Genomic DNA, 24,480 nt, shown 5'->3' with positions numbered 1-24,480 from the left:
CAGATAAAAGAAGAAGAAGATTGCAAAAACAAAACATGAGAAGGAAAATCGGGGGAAGGGAGGGGAGGTGTGTGTCTTTAAGTGTGTGTATGCATGTGTGTGCATGCATGTGTGTGTGTGGGTGGCAAAGTGACAGGCGATGATTAGCCCAACCAGAGGAGGATGTGTGGGAGGGAGTGTGTGGGAGTAGTGGGGCTGGAGATAGAGAGAAAGAGTGGGTCTCTTTAGGCGGAGATATACACAAGTGGATTAAAAGAGCACTCTTACTGTATAAACACATAAAACTGATGCTTAATGCACAAAGACTGCACACAGCCATGCTTTTTCTAATGGCGTGAACACATCGCGGGTAAAGATGCTGCTCTAAAGAGTGTTGTGCGTGTTCATCTGTTGATTTTTAAAAAAGCAGGTCAGAGCATTATTTCAATGAAGTTTTTACAACCCCTATTTAAACACAATGTTTATGTCTGTGACTGTGTGTGTGTGTGTATGTGTGTGTGTTTTAAAGACAAGAAAAAGGGAGGTAGGAGAGAGGAAAAGAGAGATGGAGAGCAGCTGCCGACTCTTAGGTGTGTAGGTGGGACCATTTGCAACCCGTCTCTTACTGAGCCTCTGTGGAATAAACCAACAGGCTTTAAAGAGACGAGGGCGAAGTCACAGAAGTAGATAGAGCAAGTTTGTACAGAACACCGGAGAGTCATTATTAGTCAGTATAACATCAACAGCCCATCAATAATGTCTCAGTTTGGACTTGTGTCAATCTGGACAACAGTCTATGTTACAGGGATGTGGGTCTAACTTGACTGAACACATGTGAAAGGAGGGGGCCACTTGATGATTGTATTTGTGTGTTTTATATATGTTGGATCTACGTGCCCAGAAATGGCCAAGTTGCTGATGAAGGTGGTAGTGCTGGGTTGCAGTGGGGGGTTTCTGCATTAGTTTTACACAGGACTTCACTATCTGAGATGACCACCTGCAACAAATTCTGCTTGCTTCATTTTACCACAGCTCCATAGAGTTTTCTTACATACTGTGCGTGTGTGTGGTATCTCAGCTGTACAGCAGCAGAGAGTCATCACCTCTGCCAAAAAGGTCATTAGCTGTCCTCTCTCAACCCTAACCCGAACTTTAGAAATCATGGTTTAAACTGCTGCCCTCTGGCAAAAAATACAGAACGATGAAAGCAAGGACTAACAGAATAAAAAATAGTTTTTTTTTCCTAAAGCAAAAATTGCAAATAAACAATTTTACCTCTACAATAGTAGGGATTCTTTTCAATGCTGTGCTTTGATGTTTTTATATATAAATTATTTATGTTCTCTACCTGCCCTAAAAAGTTTTTTTGTGTGTTTTTTAAAATCATTTCTTGTTTTTTTTTTTTTATTAATTAATTTTTTCACCCAGATTTTATTTTAAATAAAAATCTATTCAAAACTATTCTTTCAAATTCAAATTAACAAAGCCAACATAGATATAACTTAAAGTAATGTTTTCTTGGCCTTTTAAAATTCATAAATTTATAGATGAAAATGAAAGTTAAAATAAAATAAATGAATGCAAAACACTACAAGATATAGTATGATAAATGAATAAATAGATAAATAAATAAATAAACAATTATATAAAAACATATATAAATATCTATAAAAAACATTTAAAATAAGTAAATAAATAAATAAATATAAAAAATATATAAAAACATATAAAATAAAAAAAATAAATAGCACATTTTAGGTTCAAACAAAACAATTGGGTGGCGCTTTGAGCTCTTCAAAAAATCCAATATTTGAGGAACATTATTTCTGTTTAGCTAGCCTGGGGGGTCTTGTGACAAAACAGATATGTTACAAATAGACCAAACATTTTCTGTTTGCATGGTTTAATATAAAATTTAACCCCATATTTGTCTATATTATTACAATAATAGATGGAAATGCCACTAAAATGTTTAGTGGCAAGTTTAATTCCAAGGCTTAAAACTGAGAGCAGATTTCTAATGATGATTAAAAGAGTCAAGGTATCAAATCAAAGATTGGAGTCTGGAAATTATGGTTGGATGAAAAGTTTGAGTGTGAATAATTTTGGATTCCATTTCAGAGTCTTGACATCTTCTTCAGATTAGAAGCCTACTACCCTGATTTAAAACTGGAATATACAGTAGGTTTCATATAGGGGTAAACAACCAGAGTCTAGATATTCTACTGGTATTAAAATTGTGTATGTGTATCACACAAGTTTCAAATTCCAGATTGAAAGTTTGCATTGGGCCTTTTCTGTTGTCAACATTTCTCTCTGAATTGCTGCTAGTTGAAATTTCACTCTGCCACCAGATAAACAGGAAACTCTGAGCTTTACGCCCCATGAGATGACAGGAGGTTCGGGCATGGCAGTGACCTTCAGGGTGGGGAATCCAAAATGCCGCAGGCAGTTGGCTGGAAAATAAAACAACAAAACCCCCAGCCTGGGAAACCACTGTGTCCTGCGGGGGATTCCTCTCTGCCGCGCAAAACACCTTTTAACACATAGGGAGGAAACACCTATAGAGGCGCCGTGACCACATCTTTTAATGTTCCAACTACACAAAGCAATGCAGGCTGGATGAGTTCAGGAATATAAAAAACAAAAAGGACAGAAAGAGTCTTTTCACCAGCAGAATGAGTCACTGCAAACAACCAGTCCCTTGAAAATCCTCCTGCAGGCAGGGTTTTTAAAAATGGAATCAGTTTCAGCTCCCTCGTACACTCTTCTGACAAAAGGGGTGCGTAAATTGATATATTTTCTGCACACACACTATACTCACAGTTTCCAAAACAGACAGTTGAATCTGTCATGAATATATGTAACAAGGAGCAGGCTACCTAAAATAATATAGAGTTCTTGCTTAAGCTCCCGTCATTTCATATTCTGGTTCAGCTGAGGATATCTATCTCTGAAGAGCCCACCGCTGTAAATAAGGAATATAAAGTTTGGAATCAATGAAAAGCCTCACAGAAGCTGAGTGATGGAGAAAGACAGAGTAAAAGGTAGGGGGAGAAGGTGGCTTTCTGGGGAAAACATCCTGAGACGGAGCACTTTCATGTCAGTCCCGCTTGGCTGGGCTGGAGGAAACCCAAAACTGGATCTTTAGCTCGCTGCAATAAAAGCCCCGTCAGATCAACAGCTTCTACGACACAGATCAAGCAGTCAAAGCACAATCAGTGTGAGGGGGATCTTTTCAAACAGGAGCTCATTTCCCATGAGCTGGTGATGGCAAATACAGACACAGTCTCACTGTGAGAGGACCAGGTGTTGCTTTTCTGACTGACCTCTGTTTGCCTCCAGAAACACCCAACACTGTAAAACCATAATGACCAGACACACCTTGCCCCACAGGATCAATACATGTCACACTGGAAATCCACAACATTGGAAACCTGCTTCCCTGCATATCAAGTGGTCTCTCCAAAATCTATCATCGGATCGGATGAAAAACATGTTTCCTTCATCTGTACACCTGTAAATAAAAGATGAACAGCTCCCACCTCTCTGTGCTGATGGTACTGCATTCATTACTGTAACCTATTTCTATCTGTGATGACACTCCCCTGGCAGACGGAGGTCCTTAATTTGGAAAAAGTTATTTCCTCCAACAAAAAAAAGAAAAGAAAAAAGATTCAGGACTTGAACTTTTGAGAAAAAAATCTCCAGTTTAAAAACTAAAAACTTTTTTTTTTTAACCTGGAAGTTGATGCTTGATGGCCGACAAAGAGATGCCACAGCAAAAACCAGAATCCGCTACCATTTCCTCCCTTTTTCACTTACCCAAGTCTTTGGATCCTTGGCTCTCACTGGCAAGTTCGCCCATTCTGACCAGAGCATCAAAGTAACCTTTGGCAGCAAACGTCACATCTGAGAAAATGACAGGAAAAAAGCAAAAACAAGGCAAACATCAGCTTAATTGTTTGGTAAAAGTCACAAGTAGGAAAAGCAGAATGCATAAACATAAAATCTCAGCAGTCTGGTCAACGATATTGAAACACTTTATTCGCTCTTTCCCTCCAGATTCTTTTCAAGTCGTGAATCACAGCTTCTCAGCCATCAGAAAATAAGGCAGCGCTGATGTTGCTACGTAATTACTCAGCAGCGTCTTGTTTGCGTTCTGCACGCTTAATTGCAGAGAGGAAAATTCTTTTCCTGGCAGAACATCTGAGACACAATGGGGAACAAAAAGTGTCGCATTCACAAGTTAGTCTTTCATTTCATAACGGTGTGTGAGCATAAGATTCAATATTTAGAGAGCAGTCCTCTACATTCCTCTTTCATTAAATCTTGAACTAATGTTGCACCAAATTGGTGTGTGTTTCCAAATGCAATGCAGTCCATTCGATTCAATTTTATGAACTTTACTTTATTTCCACCCACTTGTTAATCTCTTAAAAACTGACCTTATAATTCAATATGTGCCTGTTGAGGAAATAGCAATATCACACTGTTAACCACATGCTGTTAGCCACCACTGGCCTTTTCCTTACTCCTTTTCATTTCGTCTTTTTGGTCAATATGTCTGAGCACTTGACAGCAGGGTGCTGCAGAAACTGGTGAAGGCTTTTGTTTGTTAAATGGATTTAAGTTCATACACCTGTATAAACACGGACACGACCTGCTGGGGTGTCCCTCTTTGCAACACGGGGAGGTAAATGGATACAGGAGAGCTGTATTGTGGCTAACACTACAGTGAGTCCAATTTTAGCCAGATTTTGAATTCCTCGAGATAACTTCATCCCAGCACTCAAATAGCTCTACTTTTGTTTTGCAGATGCTATGAGGTGGATCTGATCTAAATTGGACTGCCTCGCCACCTTCTGGCCTGGAGTCTCACACACACTGCCGTGAAGACATGCCCTTAAACAACATGTGTGCTTGTTTTGGAACAAATTGTCTGTGTTCAAGACAACTTTTACCAGATACAACACAATGAGGTAAGGTGTTTATCATAGCATAGTTACATCACCCCGTTGTTTGAAACGTGATAACAAGCAAACATACGTCAGTAGCCGGCTACATGTAGCGCTACTAGCAGCCTGGTGCTATGATGTATTCGTAGGCTAATGTGACAGCAAGCAAACAGTCAGTTCATGCAGTAGTTCAGTAGCCATCCATATGCAGTGCTACTCACATCCCAGTGCTGTGAGACGTGTCAGTAATGTGAAATGTTAGTAAATCCTGGTCATATCCTGCCAATGCTCATCTACCAAGCAGACCACTGCAGAATAACTGCTGCATGTGGGTTGGAATGAACATTATCATAAACAGTTTAGCCCTCTTAGCCTTTAGCTCATGCTCTATCACACTCCTGCTTAGCATTCTTCTGCTCTTCTGTCCTTTTTCTGTCTCAAAGTTAAGGTCCAGTGTCCACCATCACTACAAAATTAATCACAGAAATCGTTTAGAAGCAGAGAAAAAAAAAAATCTCTCTTCTCGATTCTAAACTTAATCAGTCAGTGTGGTGTTGTCATAGAGACTTAGATGTACCATAAATCAAAACGGTCTTGCTTGACCCCATCGGAAAGCTAAGAAATAGCACTTCTGAATTCATCTTTATTGGTGATGATAATCTCATTTTAAAGTGTGGTTTATAATCCGCAAATATCTAAAAACGATGCTTTTTCAAGATCACTTTGAAACTCCTCACTGCCCTTTTAAGCTGCATCATTGTACTCAAAGCAATACAGAAGATACAGCATGGCAAGCTGTGGACTTCAACAGTTCTGCAAATAACCACTCAGTGTGTGTCATTCTTTTGTTTTTTGGCAAGAAGCGAGATTTTCTTCTCCTTTCCAAAACAAACTGTGACTTAATCACGTGATCAGAGAACACTGAATAGAGCAGAGTCACATTAAAAACAAGTTGTTGTTGTTTTTGTCTGTCTGATGCTTGTTCGTCGAATACATTATTTAAAGTGATTCAAAACGAAGAAATGATATGTCTAAAAGTTAATCATAGTTTGTAGCTTCTAGTGAACTCTGACAAGCTTGAACATAAAAGGTAAAAGATTAAACTCCTAAGCTGACACATCAGTTTGGCAAGGCACTGGAATCAATGATAAAATATTCAAACTGAACAAGCCAAACTGATTTAGCTGCCAGAAATTCCAACTTGGGTACATCCCAAGAGTTGTTCCCTCTTTAACTGATGAAAGCTGCACTAATGTCTCCCTAATTGTCTTTATAATGTTCAGTAATGGGCTTATCTTAACTGCTAAAGTAATCTGTTTCTGTTTCTAAGTGTGGTCAAGGGTCATTAAAACAGATGTCACATGTAAGTGTAGACATGTGGAACTGATGCTTAACCCAATGTACCAACAGACAAAATACTTGACCTTTGTTCTAGATCTTTTGTAAACATAAGAGAAACAATCTGTGAGGTTAATCCTAATCGGCAGCCATGCCTCTTCCACTCCTGTCATGGACTAAATAAAGATCAAGAGTACTTCTGGTTTTCTACTGTAGATCAATATCCACCTCATACCCCATTATTTCAACTGCAGCTGTGCCGGCTAACAAAAGGTCACACAGGGCAGAGTCTGCTTCTAGTGATTTCTGACCTGACTGCCCTACAGCCTGCAGATCAGTCCATCTATAGCTAAAAGCAGCCCTGTGCCTTTTGGAGGTGAACTCAGCCGCGGTCGAGATGACAGATGGGTCCTGTACCTGCAGATAACTGCCAAGTGTGAGACAAATGTACAACAATAACCTACCAGCAGCAGGCCAATTCTGGCACAGATGTGCTCTTGTGATGGAGGAGATCTTAGGTTAGTTGAAAAGCAGTTGTGCTCCAAGGCTAAGGAACATATGCTAATGCTATTCCCAGTTACAGCTGAGTCAAAGGCAGAGGACAGGAAGTGTTTCCACCCTCTCCCGGTGCTATAGGGGAACACCTGAGAACTGAGAGCAGAGCCTCCTGAGCAACACAGATGATTTCTCTTTATTATGCCAAACAGATCTCCTGCCTGTCTTGATATGGAAATGTGTGTGTATGTGTGTTTGAGCGCACATGCAAGTTGTCAGTAGGGGGTTGCGCGAGTGGAGTGGTGCAAGCTACAGCAGATTTTCAAAGTGATTTCTAAGCAGCAGACACTTTCTTCTTGCTGATGCTGCTGCTGCCGTAGCGTTTGTGTGCAGTTGAAGGGTGACTGAGTAGATAAGCTGGATCTATACAGATACTTTTGTCTAATGAAATGTGTGGTGAGGGGCTCACTGAGACAGACGGAGAGGATTACCGGATTTCTGATTGCGAGGCGGGCAGACGATCAGTGCGGGAGGGGCTCTTCTCAGAGTGACTGATCCGTCACTCACTCCTCACTCCAGAGAAGAGGAGGAACAACCACACATCTCTTAATCAGGACAACCATCATTTCCTGTACCTACACTGTCCTCATCATGCTGTCTGGGGACTTGTATAACAAGTTCAAGGCTGTTTTTGGTAGGCGGGTGGAGTTGTGTGAATCTGCTGCTTTTACACTTACTAAACCCAGTGAAATTCAACCACTGAAATTCAGACTGAATGCAGGTCAAGCAGGCCTACTGATTGCGTTCCAAGTGACGTTTTCTTGAGGTAAATCATTTCCTTGATGGCATACGGGTACAAATTTGTCCTCTCATCCCCTGCCCCTGCAAATCAGAGGCTTTAAGTCCCTCAGGTTTTGCCAATCCTGCAAAGAGGGTCTTTAATGGCTCAGGAGTCCCTTCCAGTCTGTTACCCACCTACACCAAGGCCAGGATTAGCTACTCTGAGTCTGCTGTAAGTGCAGGCTAGGGAGGAGGGGAAACCCCACTAATTTCTGGATTAGTTGGCCTTGGGGTAAACAGCTTTGTGTTAAGGTTGAAAGCACAAAATTTTGGGGACCTGTTATCAAGCATTTCACTTTATATTAGTGAATGTCAAAGGAGATGTGGCTTGAAATCAAGTCCAAAGAAAAGTCTAACTTGGCATCTGCCAAACTCTGCCCACAATGATTCTGATAATCAGTGCAGTCAAAGTACTGTTACTGTATGGAAGCTACATACTTGGCAAATAGCATAAATATGCAAAAGCAATCTAAATCAATACAGAATGAAGTCTCTAGCATTAGCTAATGATACTACTACTTTGTTCATGTGGGTAACTTGAGATCATCATTGTCTGAACTGCCATAAACAGGTGACCATTACCGACACTGACCATTAAGCTTTTGTGAGGACGTCTGTTTTAATTTTGGCGCCCTAAAGCAGCACCTTTGCATACCTTTAATTTTTTCCTGTTCATGCGCAAGGCCTGTTTTCTGATAAACAATATCCTGCCTTCTAAAAGTCCAATTTATTGGAGAAGTAAGTTTTCAACACATTTGAACCAGACGTAACATTTTTTTGTATACCTTTAGAGTAGGCTGCCACATATGTCTGCTGGTTCCTTTCCAAATCAGATGTGACTTGTAGGTCATTTCAGACTGTGTCATCCATTTTAGCTGTCAAAGTGTCAAACTTATAAAGAAATAAAAATGACCACAAATGTTCCACTCCCTCCATATCTACCTGAGCAAATCACAGAGCACTTTATTGGTCTTGTGTACTAAAAAAAGAAATTCCAAAACATGCATCTCATTCCCCCAATGTGTATTTCAACAAATCATAGTGCATTTAATGAGTCATGTGTCTTATTAATGTTGACACCGTCTGAAATGACTTACATGTATACATGCCATATCTGGCCTTAAAGGTTAAAAGACGTAAATGCTGCATCTCATCTAAAGGGGTTAAAAAGACGTCAGTCATCTGGTTCAACATTAACCCTATTAAAACTGATACAGGCATCGCAAATTTACCCAGAGGAAATTTCATAATAGTGTTAATGTCGGTCTGTTCAATAACTTCTCACAGACACTTTGCAACACGCCATCTAAAGGTGGGGTCTGCAGGATTTTCGTAAAAAACAAGTCAACTTTTACAGGAATAATCCTGCTAAACCATCTCCTAGAGGCCTGTATACATGTGTCAGTGATGCGTCTGCCTCAACCCCTCTTCTAAGCCTGTATGTTGATGTTTATGTCGTTTCAGGACGTTTCTAGGCAGAGAATAAATGTAGTTACATCAGCCAATCACAGAGCACCCAGTGCACGAGTGACTTTACATGCTGATCAGGGAGTAGAAGAAGCTATCCTGAGTGGCTACAATAAGACAAAAGAGTGATGCCAGTTGGCTTTCAACCGAGCAGGTATGCGTCAAATATCCATGATTAGCTTGCGCTAACATGCCAGGTCTGGTGCACTGCTCCCGAGTCTCTTCCACATAGAAATGAGATGCTTCAGGTGGTTGCTGGGCTAGTGAGTGTGTTCACATAGCTTAAGTTGAAGGCTGTTGGTGTGTGCTGCCGCTGGCACTGAGCCAAGGAGGAGAAGCCCAGTTCGAATGTTGTGTTTACAAACAAACATAAAAAAATCCTGCCAACCCTTCCTTTAAAGAGTCATATGCAGATGACACTTGTTTTGAATACCTTAATACCTTCTCCATTACCATTCATATGATTGGTCTGAGCAACAAAATTTAAGTTTTCAAGATTCTGACTCTAACCCTACCAAGTCTAGGCGCCTTTTCCAGATTAAGCTCATAATTCTGAATATAAGTGGCATTAAGGCTCTGGGAAACGGCGTACTTTTTATTTTGAAAGATTTCCACACCTCTGCAGCAGAACAGAAACTATTTCTGTTTCTCTGAATTCACAACCATTACAGTACAGTAAGGCCTGTTAGAAAGACAGGAGTGTTGGCTCGGCTGTGTGCCTGAAGCTCGCAGAAAATAAACCAGGAAAAAAAAAAAACAGGACTTACTGGCAAGGGCCTTCTCATAGTTCTTCCCCATGGCAACAAAGTTCCGTAAGCAGGGGTTGAACTGCTCCATGATGGTCTGAAAGAGAAAACAGAAGATAGATGTGAGGTTCCCTTATCAGCTGAGCAGGTCAAGGGCAGAGAAGAAAGAAAGAAAGATTTGCGCCTCACTCTACTCTGCCTCTCTTATACTGTCTGCCTCACACTATGGTTCATACACCTCCTTATTCAGCCGCACAAAATCTATCTTTGAAACAGCCATCACCGGTCTTTGGACACACTTGGTGCTTGTCTTGAATGGTAATGAGGGCAGGAATGAGTTCCTCCTCCTACGTCCTGCCCTCTTACAGTGACAAATGGTCCAGGTGGGATGAAGAGGGAAGAGGCTGGGGGTTGATGATGATGGTGTCGGAGGAGTAGGAGACACACTCGTGGACTTAAAACAAAGCGGGTGTGAAATTTGCATTGACAGGGTAGCACAAAGTTGCCCCGCAGCTTTAGATGATTGACTTTGAGGCTCATTACGGCTGACAGGGAACACATTAGACAAAGCTAACTGTGTAAATAAGGAAGAGGGATTTCTACTGTTGTTGTAACTGTATATAAAATGACTTGTAAAACAAAAATAGCAAGAAAAGTTTGCTACAAAAATATAGTTTCTCTACAAGGCAAGTACCTTGAAAAAGAAAGTTTAGTTTCCATTCTTAGAAAAACTGGACAGGTTTTTTTGTCATGGCAGCAGTATTACGCTGCATAACTGGAGAGTTTTAGAATCACACTGTGCTGCAGGCACAGTCAGTGTAAATGCAGAGCCTGCACGATGCCTGACATCTCCAACCACCATCATTTCCTCTACATCTCCTCCTCCTCCTCCTCCCCTGCTCCTTTCTCCTCCTCTGCTCCTCCAGGGCTCCCTCCAATTAGCCGGTCCCCAGTCAGCAAGTCAGGAACAGCCAGGGGACACACAGAGACAACCACAACAGTGCTGCAGCAGCAGTCTCTACACAGGCCATCAATACTGCAAGAGAACACTTAATAATCCACTTCTAAGCTGGATTTTTGCTATGATGGAATAATATGGCAAGGTGCCACCATTGTCAACCTGGAAGAATCCTGGCAGCTTATTCTAAAAATTGTATGCATCTAATCCTTAGCCAGAACACAGCAGTTTTTACTTTTTCTCTAATCTTTCTGTTTGTCTTTTCACTATTTGGAGAGAAACTATCTGCATTGGGAGGTATACACGTGTGTGACTGGTTGAGTGCGTTCATGTTTTGCCCATTCAGAGTCATAGTTCAAGTAGCTGGAGTGCAGCACAACCCACCTACGGTGCAAATACCAATGAGTCACACATACACCAGTGAGACTTTCATTGCCGACAGTAATTATTTCACCACGCCTCTAAATTAACTGTACGAAAAACCCTGCTGGATTAAAAAGTAATCCATCAGTCACCTTTATTTACAATTGTGAAAGATGAAAAAGATTCACTCTATTTAAAGAGGCCCATCTATCTATCTATTTATCTATCTATCTATCTATCTATCTATCTATCTATCTATCTATCTATCTATCTATCTATCTATCTATCTATCTATCTATCTAAAGGTGTAATGCTATGACATCACCCATTCTTTCCTGAAAAGAACATTCTGCAGCCCATTGATGGCAGTCACCATGTTGAAAATGCTGACTTAACCTTATTTTGTAATAATGCCACTCTAGTTACCCCAGTATCTTCAAAACAGACAAGTTATTAAGAGACTTAATTGCCTGACAAAAACAGGCTCCTGCGGTGTTCCTTAAGGGATTATCAAAGAAGAGGCAGAGCAGCGAGACAACCCAACAAGCTTTTACACAACTGTCACTGACCTTCACTTTTGATGAATACAAGAGCTGTTTGCTATCTCCTTGTAATTTGATAAATGTGATGCTGTATAGTTGGTTTCATTTTGTTAGTTTGAGATTGAGTGCATGTATTACCCATAGACTATACAATATTTCTGGAGGGAGCCTCAGTGACATCACCCATTAGTTTCTGAAGGAGATCCTTGAAGACTATGATTATCGGCAGTTGCCATATTTGTATGCTGATTCAATCTAACTCTGTCAAACCTAGCAAGGTAAACAGTTGAGTTCCTTACCAACAGCTACACAGTGTGTCCACCTGTCAGTCAAGTCAGCCGTGCCTGATGATGCAAAACTTGCAAGATTATGCAAGACCAGAATCATTTTTTGTTTTAGGCTGTTGACATGTTTATAATTGTTGAGAGATTAGTTTTGTTTTTGTTTTTATAATGTCTTTGTGTTTTTTTTTTTTGGTTCTTCTGGGGCCATCATCAAGTTGACACTCATTGAACTAAATTTCTCACAGCTGGGGGTGGCTTGCAGTTATTAAGTGAATTATCATGGACTTAGAACAACTAGAGTTGAACCAGAGAGGGAAAAGTTTGTCAGTGACAGCAAGTTGTTGCAATACCAATCCAATGTCTGATTTAAAGAGGGAGTATTATGCTTTACCTAATTTTGAAAATGGATATTTAGTAACAAGTACTTATAGTGTACTTATACTTATTGTGGGCAAATTTTAAAAATGCTAGGTATTCATATGGTGTAGAAATACACAAATTTGTCTTTAGAGTGCACAGATGGTCCACTCTTATAATAGCATGAGATTTTCATGATACTTCCTGAAAAAATAAAGTCATCATAATCATCAGTTGGAGAGGCAGGCCTCAAACTCCAAGTTCTGCTCATAACTTTGCCCCCTTACAGGATCCAGTGGGCTGGCCAATCAGATGGAAGGGGGTTGTGGGGAAGGGAGTCTTATAGATACAGCAGCTAACGGAGGTGTGTCAGAAAAAGGCTGAAAGGCTGAAATAAGGATTATGTAAAGCCGCAAGGGGTGACAGAATAAACACTTAAAAAGCACTCAATACTCCCTCTTTAAGTTTTGATATAAATACTCAAATTACAGGAGTATTGGCCATTAGCCCTGATGTTGTGTTCTAATAACAAGTATAAAGATGAAAAGCACACTTATTTATCTTCTAAATAACACAACAGAAGCTGAAATACCACCCGTCACTAAATAACACTGGTGAGATGATAACAGACAGGTAAGGTGTTATCTGGGCTTCAGTGACTATTTGCCTGCTGAACTCTCAGGTCACTTAGGCTCTCTGTTAAGCTACTCCCCTGCTGTCAACTGTGACTAGCCCTCAAGCTATATCGACTCATAATAAGTCTGCTGTGAACCAGCCCAGGAGTAAAGTGAAATTCGAGAGAGAATTTTCTTCTCAGACATTCCTCTACGGAGAAAAAAAAAGAGAGCCTATTTATGTCCAATGGACTCACTGATTCCTTTTCACAGGAGGCAGCTTGTTGTTTTAAATTAATGTATTCCAAAGATAGCAAAAAACAGATATTAAAGAACAGCAACCCCTGTTTAAATCAGCTCTCTTTATTTACCAGCTGTGTTAGTCTAATACAGCAGAAGGCTAGGATAATGACTGGGGGAGAATCCCATCTTCATGCTTACACACACTCACACACACACAGAGCTTGTACAAGAGACATCCCCGTGCTCTCTGCCTCTGGGAAGATGAAAGACAAACTCGTCCCCTAGGACCTCGCTAGGGAAATGTTTATTCCTTAATTTTTTTTCTTTCTTTCTTTTTTTTCAATTTGCCTGGTCCACATTTTATCCCGCTGCATCTCACTGATGAGGATGGGGGTCACAGGGACATGGGCCTTTCACACACATTCACGCACGCCATCGTGCACACACCTACATTAACACAAGGCGTCATAATGAAGAGTGGTGGTGTTTCAAAGCGGTGGGAGGATTACATAACAAAGCGAAGCCTGGTGCGGCATCATTACAGCACACTCTCCCACTGAGGAGGCCAAAGGTAGCTGACACAGGCATGACCGCCTTTCTTACATGCACTAAAGCTGACCTACTGCCACTGAAAACACACTTAAAAAACAAAGGAAGAAACTTAACTTAACAGAAAATAAAGGCTCCATGATTTATGTAGATTATATAACAGGCATACATTGGAGTGACGTGCAGCCCAGGGAGGAAAAAACACTGTGAGGTAGTTTCTTTATTCATCTCTTCCTATTGTTGCTAAATTTGTCATCCCAGTCCTCTTGTACTACATTGTCACCCTAATTGTGGCAGCTAATTGGGAAATGGGGCCAGGAGACACTTGGAGTTGTTTGACATGAAGGAAGAGAGAATACCAGAGAAAGACAGTGAGAGCGGGAGATCAAAAAGCAGAAAACTGTAAGGACGGGATAATTTCAGAATTACATGTAAAAGGTAGATAATAACTCATTGTATATCTCTTCCCACCCAGAGCCTCTTTTGTGTCATCTTTCAATTAATGAAATAATAAAGTCAGAAATATGTCACAGCTGAGCTCTCCAGATACGGAGAAGCTGTCCATTTTGCGCCTGCCTGCCTGCAAGAGGACTGAATTAAGTCGCTATCAGCACTCAGGGCTGAAATTAAAGCGGGCAATTAAAGAAGGGCAGAAAAGAAATGCCTCCTGCAAAAATGAAATCTGCTCGACATCCGTTTTTACTGTGAGGTGAGAAAGAAGGAATATGGAGAAGTCAGAAGCGTGTGCATAAAGGCTGAAGATAAGGGCAAACATTATTAAGAGGATTATAATGATTTCTCCCCGTGCCCTAACTAAATGAATTCCTCCTCAGAGTGGCAACAGCAATCGAAACAAGCTCAGTGTGTATGAAAGAGATTGTCGATTCTAACTATGGGATATTCATCTAGCTCCACTCATTCTGCTTCATCACACACACACACACTCTCTTTCTCTCTCACACACACACAAGCGCAATAATGACATGCAAAGGGGGTAATTTCAAAGTAACACCAGCTGATTAGAAGCAGGGGGAATCACGCGCAATCAGAAGCCAGGATGCCATCATCTGTTCCTTCTCGCTCCTTCCTCCTCATTCCCTCCTTCCTCTGCTCAGTAACCAGCAGCAGGCCTGAAATTGCCCTGGATCAGATGAAGCCACCAATTACTATTTGTGAGGGCATGACAGGTAGCAGAAGGAGCCCGGCCTAATGATGTAATCAGGGTTGGATGTTAAGAAAGAGATGAAGACTTTGTCACAACTGCATGGTAAGACTTTTTTTTTCTTTTTAATGAGAACTGTGTGACTGGTTTACGTCAGCGACCAGGGAGCAAAGACCTTTAACATAAACTAATAACTAGGCTAAGAGAAAATCGCTAGGTTGCGGGGCAATCTCCTGTCTGGCTGTCTCCTCTGAACCGTGAGGAAATAAGGACAGGTGAAGAGGAGACATGTCTGGATGGAGATGTCTCAAATCCTTGGCTAAACAGCTTCCAGGAAGGAAACACTTCATTTCCCAGTAAATACACTCACACTTAAAGGTCTGCAACAAAGTACTACTAATGGGCCATATAGTTCTGCTCAGCGGTACTGGAATAACTAATGGAATGTTAATTAACAGAAACATAGTGAGGAGGGTAAAAGCCTCGGCTGTATAAAAAAGCATGAACATAGCACTGTGAAATCACATTTTGAAGCCATGACTCAGCATTTTTTTTCTAGCCCCATCTTGAGTTCTTAGAACCATGAATGACATTATAAAGCGCTTTAGGATTTGAGCCCAGGACTCATACTCATATCCTCGTTTCCATGGCGTATAAATCTACTTTGACTTGGCCATTGATGACTTGGACTTTGAAGATGAAGAGGACTTTTTTTTATTAATTCGTTAACTTATTTTCCTCTGTATGCCATTGTGCAGTCACAATAAGGACCTGTCACACTGCCATTTTGTTCAGTAAGTACAAATATCTGCTCTTAAAAATTTCACAGTATACACTAGAGATGCTACAATATGAAAATTTTAGCCAATACCGATATCCGCTATAAGTATTGTTGTTATGGCTGATAACCGATATTTACCAATATTGATATTGGTTATAAATTTTTTTTCTTTAAAGTTTGAGATGATGTGTTGAGGTAGTTCAGAGAGACAGAGTAGCACAATCGTGACAAAAGACAACCATGGAGAGGTACGAAGGATGGAGCGCCCGGAATGAACGTGGTTGAAAAAGTATGTTTTGTCTGTGTTTTAGATCAAAAACAGGAAGAGAAACCTGAAAGAAAAGAATACACTCTTCTTAGGTAGTTTTGGTGTTTACATTGTCATATAAAACAATATTATTTGGGTCTTGAAAGATCGCTCAAGATGCTCTGAAAATGCCAGCAGCTATCGAGTAAATATTGGTCGATACCGATATGTTAAAAAATAACCAACATCAGCCGATCCCGATATTGATATTGACCGATTTGTCCTGCATCCCTGGTATACATAACCATTGATCTGTGGAGCGATGAAACAGAACTTCAACTTTCTGAACCTCCAGATCAGCATTTTGTCTGGAGGAAGAAGAATGAAGCATGTGTTGGAAAGAACACCCTGCCTGCAGTGAAGCATGGCGGTGCCTTGGTGATGCTCTGGAGATGCTTTGCTTCTTCTGGCACTGGAAACTTGTGGAGGCACCGTTTGGGGGGCAAGACAAGAGCCAATGAAGTGTGAAGAAGGAAATCCAGATAAACATATCATGGCATGTGTAAGGACACTGAAGCTAGGGCATCATTGGACCTGCCAAAGGATATTGAGCTAAAGCAGAGGTCCTCAGATTGAGGACCACCTAACTAGCTGAAAGATAACATCTTTGGCCTCCATGTATTCACTGATGTGTGTTCAAAGACAACAACATGAGTAAAAAATGAAATATTTCGAAATAATCATTTGAAAATATAAAAAAAATGCCTGAACCACCAAAAAACGCCACAGACTCCCTGTTGAAGCATCTAATTTAAAGCATATATATATACTCAAAAAACATCAATTAGAAGACAGGCAAACTTTAAATGACATCACAGGATGTATCCAGAGAAGTCAGTGGAAGTAATTTGGCTGTTTTAACATAAAGCTGCTACTTAATCAGAATTATTCGAGATGTTTGGTTTTTTAGATCATGATTAATAGCTGGGTTTGAGGTATTTTTAAGTTTGTGAGATACATGTAATCATACCACGGCAGCAACAACGACCAGGATCAGTCAGGATGAGTGATGACACTGTCAATACGCTGTGATCAGGATTTATTGGAAGCTTTGAAACTTGAGATCATGCATAGGTTTAGAAAATTTCAAGTGATAAATCAACAATTAAGTGAGCTCATTTTCCTATTTGTTCAACACAATCAGATTCCTTTGTGCAAAACCTGTAAAACCAAGTTCAACAACACTTAACCACAATTGTCTTAAATGCAGTGTTTTATGCTAATGCAATCATACACATAATTTTTGCATAATCTTTGCTCTGCATCTACCACAATGAGTGCATGTATAACTTTAATGCAATACACATGTACATGCATGTCCTCTGCACACCACGGCAAACTATTCACAGTCAGACACTACTGACCTGCACACCCATAAATAACAGCGTGGATAAGGGGCTTTTAGTAAATCTAATTGTGCAAAGAAGTCTTTGTACCTGCAGAGAACCAATCTGGACCCATGGATCTTGCAGTGGATTGGTTTGTGAACTCCATGAAGACAGGGGGTGTGTATATGAAATAATACAGTATGCATTAACATTTTTACAAAAGATACTACATATCATTCAGGACTGTTTGTGATGTTTAATACTAGAATATGGTTTAAAAGCTCCCACTGATTGTTTAACTTGTGCATCATATATTGTAGTATGAATCAAGTGCACAGTGTATGATGTTTTTTTTTGTTTTAACTTTGAAGTGTACTCAAAAAGCTGACAGTATGTGGAGTATGTGTGGGTACTCTGTCAAAGGTCAGTCTGGTTTAAACTCTGCACTTGTTTATTTTTGTCACGCTGGACTCTTCTCCCAAGTGGATACAATGAATACCAAGGTGTGTTGTGGCTCTTTAATCCTAAAATGCTGATGTTTTTCAACTATTTCCCCTCTCATAGGAAAGAATTTTCAGCTTGCATGCTGTACTGGTAAGACAACACTGAAAAGAAGCTACAGGACTTATTACGTTTCACCAGGAATGTGGAAATTCAATTTAGAGATCATGCAAAAGTTAAACTCAATTATGTCTCCTGATCCCTTCAAGTATCTCATAAAGGTCAGTGGCAAACTTTGCATCATTTCAATGACCATGAATACAGTTCCTCAACATTTTTTAAGGAGTTAAGCAGCATTCACAAAAAGTTGACAGGGGATCCAACAACAGCTAAAAGACAGGTTTGACAACTCTCCTGAGAACACACATCCTCTCATTCAGAAAACACACAGTCCACCACGTGCTTTTTCAAAGCCAGGTCCAGATACACTCTTTGAAAAGATGCCATGAAGCAGTTAGTCCATCTTGCATACCTAAAGCTTCTCTAATACTGCAGGAGGCACAGCATGTGCTTTCACAAGGAGCCAAGGCGAACATCAAATCTCAGAATGCCTCTTGAATATTTGTGTCTTTTCCAAGTTGGATTGAGGAGCACACACTCTTCAGCATCGTGAGTAGGTAGGGGGAAGAACAGCCTGCGTGTTCCTTTGTCTAAGAGGTGTACAGGGTGTATTATTGCACATCAGGCTTGTCAAACACAGACAGGAATCCATACTGAACCGATCAAAGACATGCTTATAACACCACGATATGACAGGCAATTATTTGGTGATGCAGCAGATCCTGACAGTTTCAGGCCTGGCTCTCATGAAACACATACTGATGCTTATATCCTGCAAACACTGACTTGTAAAAAAGGAAATGCAAACATACCACAGCAAGAGAATCTTAAGGCTTGTTTAAGGAGTGTTTTTGAAACGATGATGAACAAAGACCAGAGTTCAAGACGTGGGATCAGGTGATCCAGGTTTTGTGTCTCTGGGCTTCAATAAAAAAACACTGCTGGAATAATTTCTCTGGAGAGTCGTTGACATCAGGGGATGAAAGCCTGGTCTTTTGTGATCTCTATGTTCAGCTTGAGCAGGAAACATTAAGCACTTGTTATTAAAGCTAGCTTATTAGCAACAGAGATCCAATTATGCCAGTGTAGCTACACTCAAACTCATGACCCTGCAAAATCTTAAAGGGAGCTGATGTGTAGAAAAAAGCAGTACTTCACGTAATTATGCAGTTTTTGCTAGTTGTAAGACAGTTTTAGATCTACTTAGTTTCTTCATTTGCAGTAATTGATCTAAATATGACTTTTATTGGAGAAGGGCTGCTCAGTTTAACTTAAAATGTTACGAAATGATACAGCTATACCTCGATAAATATTTAACAACTTTTGATTTCTCTTGCACACCCCAAGCTCTGTCTTAACTTGGTCCTAATCCCACTGTCAGTGCTTTATGGTAAGTGAGAGCTGTGACTGCAATGTCTTTGGTATAAGCTGAGGTTTGGTTGGTAAATCAGGGGCACATCCAGATTTTTTGGGGACTAGGGTGGTCTAATTAAAATACTGGCTTATGCAGGGGCAAACAAATAAATAGAGTTTAGATATTGTTTTTGTAATCATTAAATCAATAATTTAATCAATCATTTAAGTAAGAGTATGGTCACACTGGCCATTCGAACCGTGACCAAGCACGCCTTAACCCTGAAGTCCAGTTTGTTTGACCAGTGTGACCACAATTGTGCCATGCTCAGGCATGATTCACAAGCGAGAGGTGTTTTATAGCTGGTATACTTCATGCACAAGCACATGGATATGATGTGTGATCCATGACATATGATCACTGCGACCGCACCTCTCCCCAATCATTTTAATCAAAAGCAGGGCTGTGTTGGTTAAAAAAGACTTAACATGCCATAAAGTCTCTAAAGTTATAGCAGTGCTCTCTGTGTCTCATTATGCTGACTCCGCACTTCGGGGAAACAGCCGCTCCGCAGTGGCGTAACAGACAGAGTAGTGTGGCTGCAGGCTGTACTGGCCAATGGGGGGTAAACGGCACTGCAGGGGGGCAATTATGCTTGAGTTTGGCACAGTTTGGATAGCTAGTATGAACATGCCCTTAAACACAGCTATCACATCCCTATATCTAATTTTCAACTTAAAAATAAAATCACAAAGGTTTTGTTTTTGTTAATTTAAGCTTGATTCTTTAAGGATTTCAAATTCAAACTTTAAGTTTTTTTTTTTTAATGGCAGTTTGACTCCAGCACAATATCTGTTATGACATCATAAAAAAATCTCGAAAAAAATCTCAAAACAAATCAAGTCTGCCTCAGACAAGAAAAACTGACAATTATTGTTCGTGTTTTCAGGGTGGCCTTTAATGGTCAATACGACTTGAAAGGGGGCCCAGTCCACCCAAGAGCATTCTTCCGGAGATATCACTGTCAGAAAACCCTCTGATACAGCTCAACATGCTGCACCACCATCGAGAATTTAACGAACCATAAACAGATTTGATGCTTCAATAATTAGCCAATATAAGCAGAAATAAAAGAAAACCAGATTGAAATTTAAGAACCAATTGGCTATTGTCCAACAGCAACACAGCCTTGGGGAGCAACAGCCAAAGTGTTTGGGGCTCCCTATGATGTAAGATACAACTATCACTTTTTGGCGGTTGGCCAAAATGAACACCTGGCCATGACTTTATTTCAAGCCTTTGTTTATAGTTTGACTTGGGCAAGAGTTAAGTTTCATAAGGGTATCTGATTGAAGATGTTACTTGAGGCTGGAGAATTGCAGATCCAAAAATCCAGAGCAGCATTACAGTGACATCTAAATCTAGTCAAGTGCCCAGAGGACAAGGAATCAAGTCTCTATGACCAGAAGAGTAGCCTGCACTGTTAGTTGCCATTTTCTGCTGAAGCTACAATGAAGATGACCCAAATTTCAGGTGTCTTATCTTTTATGGCATGTTGTAGACAGATCTTTAAATCTGACAAACACACAAGTTAAAGTGACAGAGTTAGAATTCAACAAAACTACAAATGGTCCTGGTAGTGATATTTGGCCCCACGAGTGTCCTACAAAGCGGTCTCAGATGTGGGGAAACCAAACAGGCTCTCCGTCCCTTCACCTTTGAACCTTTGTGTCTCCTGCTGCCGGCTTACCACAAATTATTTGCTCGCCTGAGGTCCAGCTATTTACTGTGTTTGTTTGCTTTGCTGTCATCTGCAGCCAGTGTGACCCCCACCACACACACTCATACACATACACATGCGCACACACACACACTCACTCACACACACCCACACACCGCTCTGCATCAGCCACTCAGCTAACCCAGCACAGGCGCTGGTTACCACAGCAACTAAGACCCAGACTTATTTGCCAGCTTTAGTTCTTTGACCAGCTCATTCATTTTGTTTGAGCAAAGAAATGCATTCATCTAAAATCTCTTCAAATGTTTTTTTTTTTCTTTTTACCAAACTGATTAGGGAAGACCACAATGAAACAGGGAGGGGGGTGAGTTTTTCCTCCAAAAACACTTGCAAATGCATGTTTTGAATGGCAGCTGTGAAGCTTTTATGACGGGAGTTGATGAATTTTTGATGCCTGCTGACCTCCTTGCAGGTTTTCACCATGTTACAGAATAGACAGAACACCACAGATCAGATGTTTTAAAATGAGAAATCAAAAGTACAATGCATTCAGCATCCTGTGTGTGATGCTTTAGTCACTTTACATCCCAGCGGTAAACTCCTCCTGTGTTGAAATGTCTCCGCCAAAATGAGCATCCATCCATGTGGGTCTGGATTCTCTACATTTGGAACAATAGCACTGGGCTAGGGCTCAGAGGAACACTGTGGTTGCATGCTCAGCTAGCCTGGTGGGTGTAGTGTGACCAATGCAACTGAAAGTAGCAGAAAGACATACAGTGGCACAATCCACAGGCATGTTAACTGTGGCCCATGGTCCATAAATGTAAGGCCATTGTCCGCTGTCTCAGAACTCAAGTGAAATGTTCTATCTCTGCCTCTGTGTGTCTCATCCAGGCTGTGTAATTACGGCGTCACCCTCCTTAGTAATTAGGGACTATTTCAACAAGGATGTGGAATGTCTCCATCTATTTTCCCCCTCTCTTCATCTCCTCCTCTGTTCCGCCCCCACAATAAAGGAACTTAACGCTCCCTGTAAAGCAAAGATCATCCTTATGTGGTCAGATTTTATGAGTTACCACTCATATTCCAGGGGACGGCTATGTTAAGAGATGACTTTAAATCAACCTTTTCTGTCAGCTTCCACTTCGTCGTCTTCCTCTGCAGTTGATTCAGTGTAGCTTTGCATTTAGCACCAAGCATCTCCAGTCCCTGTCCTTGAAAAAGCAGCGATGAGTAAAAGAAAAGAGAGAATGTCTCTAAACCATCCGCCCCCGGACGTGCAGAGAAGGTGGGTGTGAGGAGCAGTAGTCCTCTCTCTGCATCGCAGTCAAAAGCACATGCAGCAAATCTGCTGTTCCACAGGCAAGGGATGTTATGATAACTCCTGCAGTGCATAATGCAATCTTTTCAAAGCCCCGGGCAGCAGCAGGCATAAACTTGTTGAAACACTATATTCTGGAGGCAGATGTTGAGGAGCTGAAGGCATTCTAACTCCATTAAATGGCTTATAATGAAGAAAAGTGGCGCCTGATGTGATAAACTGCGAGAGAGAAGGTAAATAAAGTGATGGATGGTGTCATTATTGAAGTGAATCTTGAGGGCTTTTAATGGAGGACCACAGGGACAAACAGCAGGGCTGAGTACACAGCAGACTGGGCGGTTTACTCTGGACCCATTTTTGGGGCCTTTTGTGAAACATTTTTCATCAATAATGACACGCTCCTCCATCTCTATCTGAAACACTCCCTCTTCATTGCTCTTCCTCCCTCTCACTCGCCTTCTCCAACTGCAAGTCTTCCTCTCACAATGATATGACAGAAACACATAAGAATAATGGCACGTTGTTGCTAAGAGACCACCTGTTCAGATCTCCCACATGAGATTGTGCTGAAGCTGTAATCCTCTTTATCATTATCAGAATATCATTCATTGGAGGGTAGTGTGAATGTCACGACAATATTGCAACAGAGAGCGAAAAAAGATTATGTAACGAGGCGTCTTTGAGGCAGGAAAAACTCCATTTTCAGATCAGGGTTTTTGATCAAACGGCGCACTGCAGCAAATTCAGACACATGACACATGAAGATCCCGACACAGAGGCAGCATTTCTAAGCAGCACGCTTGATCCTGTCTACGTCAAACTGCTATTTAGCCTCGCTTGTAACAGCAACTTGAGAAAATGGCATCCCCTGTTTTCCAGCCTGTGTTGACGATCAGGGAGTGGTGCTGCATGGGAAAATGAGTGTTGTCCTGAGGACGAGTAGAGCCGGGACACACCCTTCTCTTCCCTTACCTGGCAGGGTGTGTTCAAAACTTGCAGTGCATGTAACACTTCTCCAGGCTCTGAGTAAGCACAAGTAAGAGTTGTATTATGCAAAAGGGTGTGTTCAGACACTTCCATGTAACCTCAACTCTTCAGGAAGAAAAGTTTGTAACAATAAAAAGGTTTCATTATCACACGACTCCATGCGTCTCCTGCACTGATTAATCTGTTTGTTCACCCCAGCTTCCAGCCAGGACCGCCCTCGACTTCATCCATCGACATGCTAAGAGGCTTGACCCTGGGCACCACCCCGCTCAGACACACTGACATGGCCAGCTGGTGGAGATGACTGTGCTCGCACAGACGGACACACACCAAAATCACTGAGAGTCAGTCTTAGGATCTGTCTCACCCTGTCAGCACAGGGAATGACTAGATGCCAATCGCCTCGTCTGGATCTGCCTGTCTATGTGAGGGAGGAGAGTTGAAGTGAGTCACACCGGGATTGCTAGGTTTTACTGGGTTGACTTTCATGTCAGTGCGATAAAGTCAGCTCAAAACACCAAGGAGTGTCTCTGTAGCCTTTACCAAAAGGAACAACTCTCAGAGTGACATTCTCAATCTCTTCCCTCACCCTTGCTGAGCTCACAGTCCCTGCCCTGTTAAACACACACACACTCAAATGGGCTAACATGATTCACAGCGGCGCAGTTACCCCCTGCTTCCCTCCTGTGATTACTCAGTATCTGGCCAGCTGCTGAATGTAATGACTTTGCAGATGCTGTACTTTTTTTTTACATCTCCTTTTTCTCTGAAGATGTCTGTTTGCATGCTAAAGAGGCAGAAGCACTTAAATGTGGATCCGAAAGTTTTAGGTCCCATTTATTTCATCCCAAAGATTGCTATCTGAGACTGACTTTCCAACATGTAGAGCAGCACAAAAGTCTTCAGCAACAATGACGAGCGACAAAACTGAGCTTCGACTCTGTGAATGACAGCTTTGAGGAGCTGTCTTTGCACCCTGCAGTCTGCACCAAAAATCATGAGGTTTAACTCAGTTGATCTGTCAACTAAAAAGTGAAGATTTTTGGATAACTTTTACATCATTTTAATTATTTACCCAAGAAATATAATTTTTATCTAATTCAATTATGAAGCATGCCTTGCAGCATCACTTTCTCAATGTGGTGAACAAACAAATGAAAACTCAGACAGGAGCTCAACTAGAGACAGTGTGGTGTATTGCATCA

General features: G+C 41.1%; 1 protein-coding gene across 6 annotated transcripts in view; it reads right to left on the bottom strand.

The window, feature by feature from the left end:
* The window catches only part of LOC141810053 (BAR/IMD domain-containing adapter protein 2-like), a 78,337-nt gene that overhangs the window by 49,488 nt on the left and 4,369 nt on the right, over positions 1–24,480 (bottom strand). For all 6 annotated transcript variants that reach the window (XM_074697364.1, XM_074697366.1, XM_074697363.1 and 3 more), the window contains exons 2-3: positions 9,845–9,920; positions 3,805–3,891 (exon numbers count right to left, since the gene is read on the bottom strand). In XM_074697364.1, coding sequence (XP_074553465.1) covers positions 3,805–3,891; positions 9,845–9,920 — 163 coding nt within the window. The remainder of the gene's footprint in view (positions 1–3,804; positions 3,892–9,844; positions 9,921–24,480) is intronic.

This window comes from Halichoeres trimaculatus, unplaced genomic scaffold (assembly GCF_033239565.1).
Source record: "Halichoeres trimaculatus isolate MK-OKI-2021-1 unplaced genomic scaffold, fHalTri1.1 fHalTri1_scaffold_20, whole genome shotgun sequence".
Lineage (NCBI taxonomy): Eukaryota > Metazoa > Chordata > Actinopteri > Labriformes > Labridae > Halichoeres > Halichoeres trimaculatus.
The sequence above is the reverse complement of the archived record's forward strand: the minus strand, read 5'-3'. Positions and strand labels throughout refer to the sequence as shown.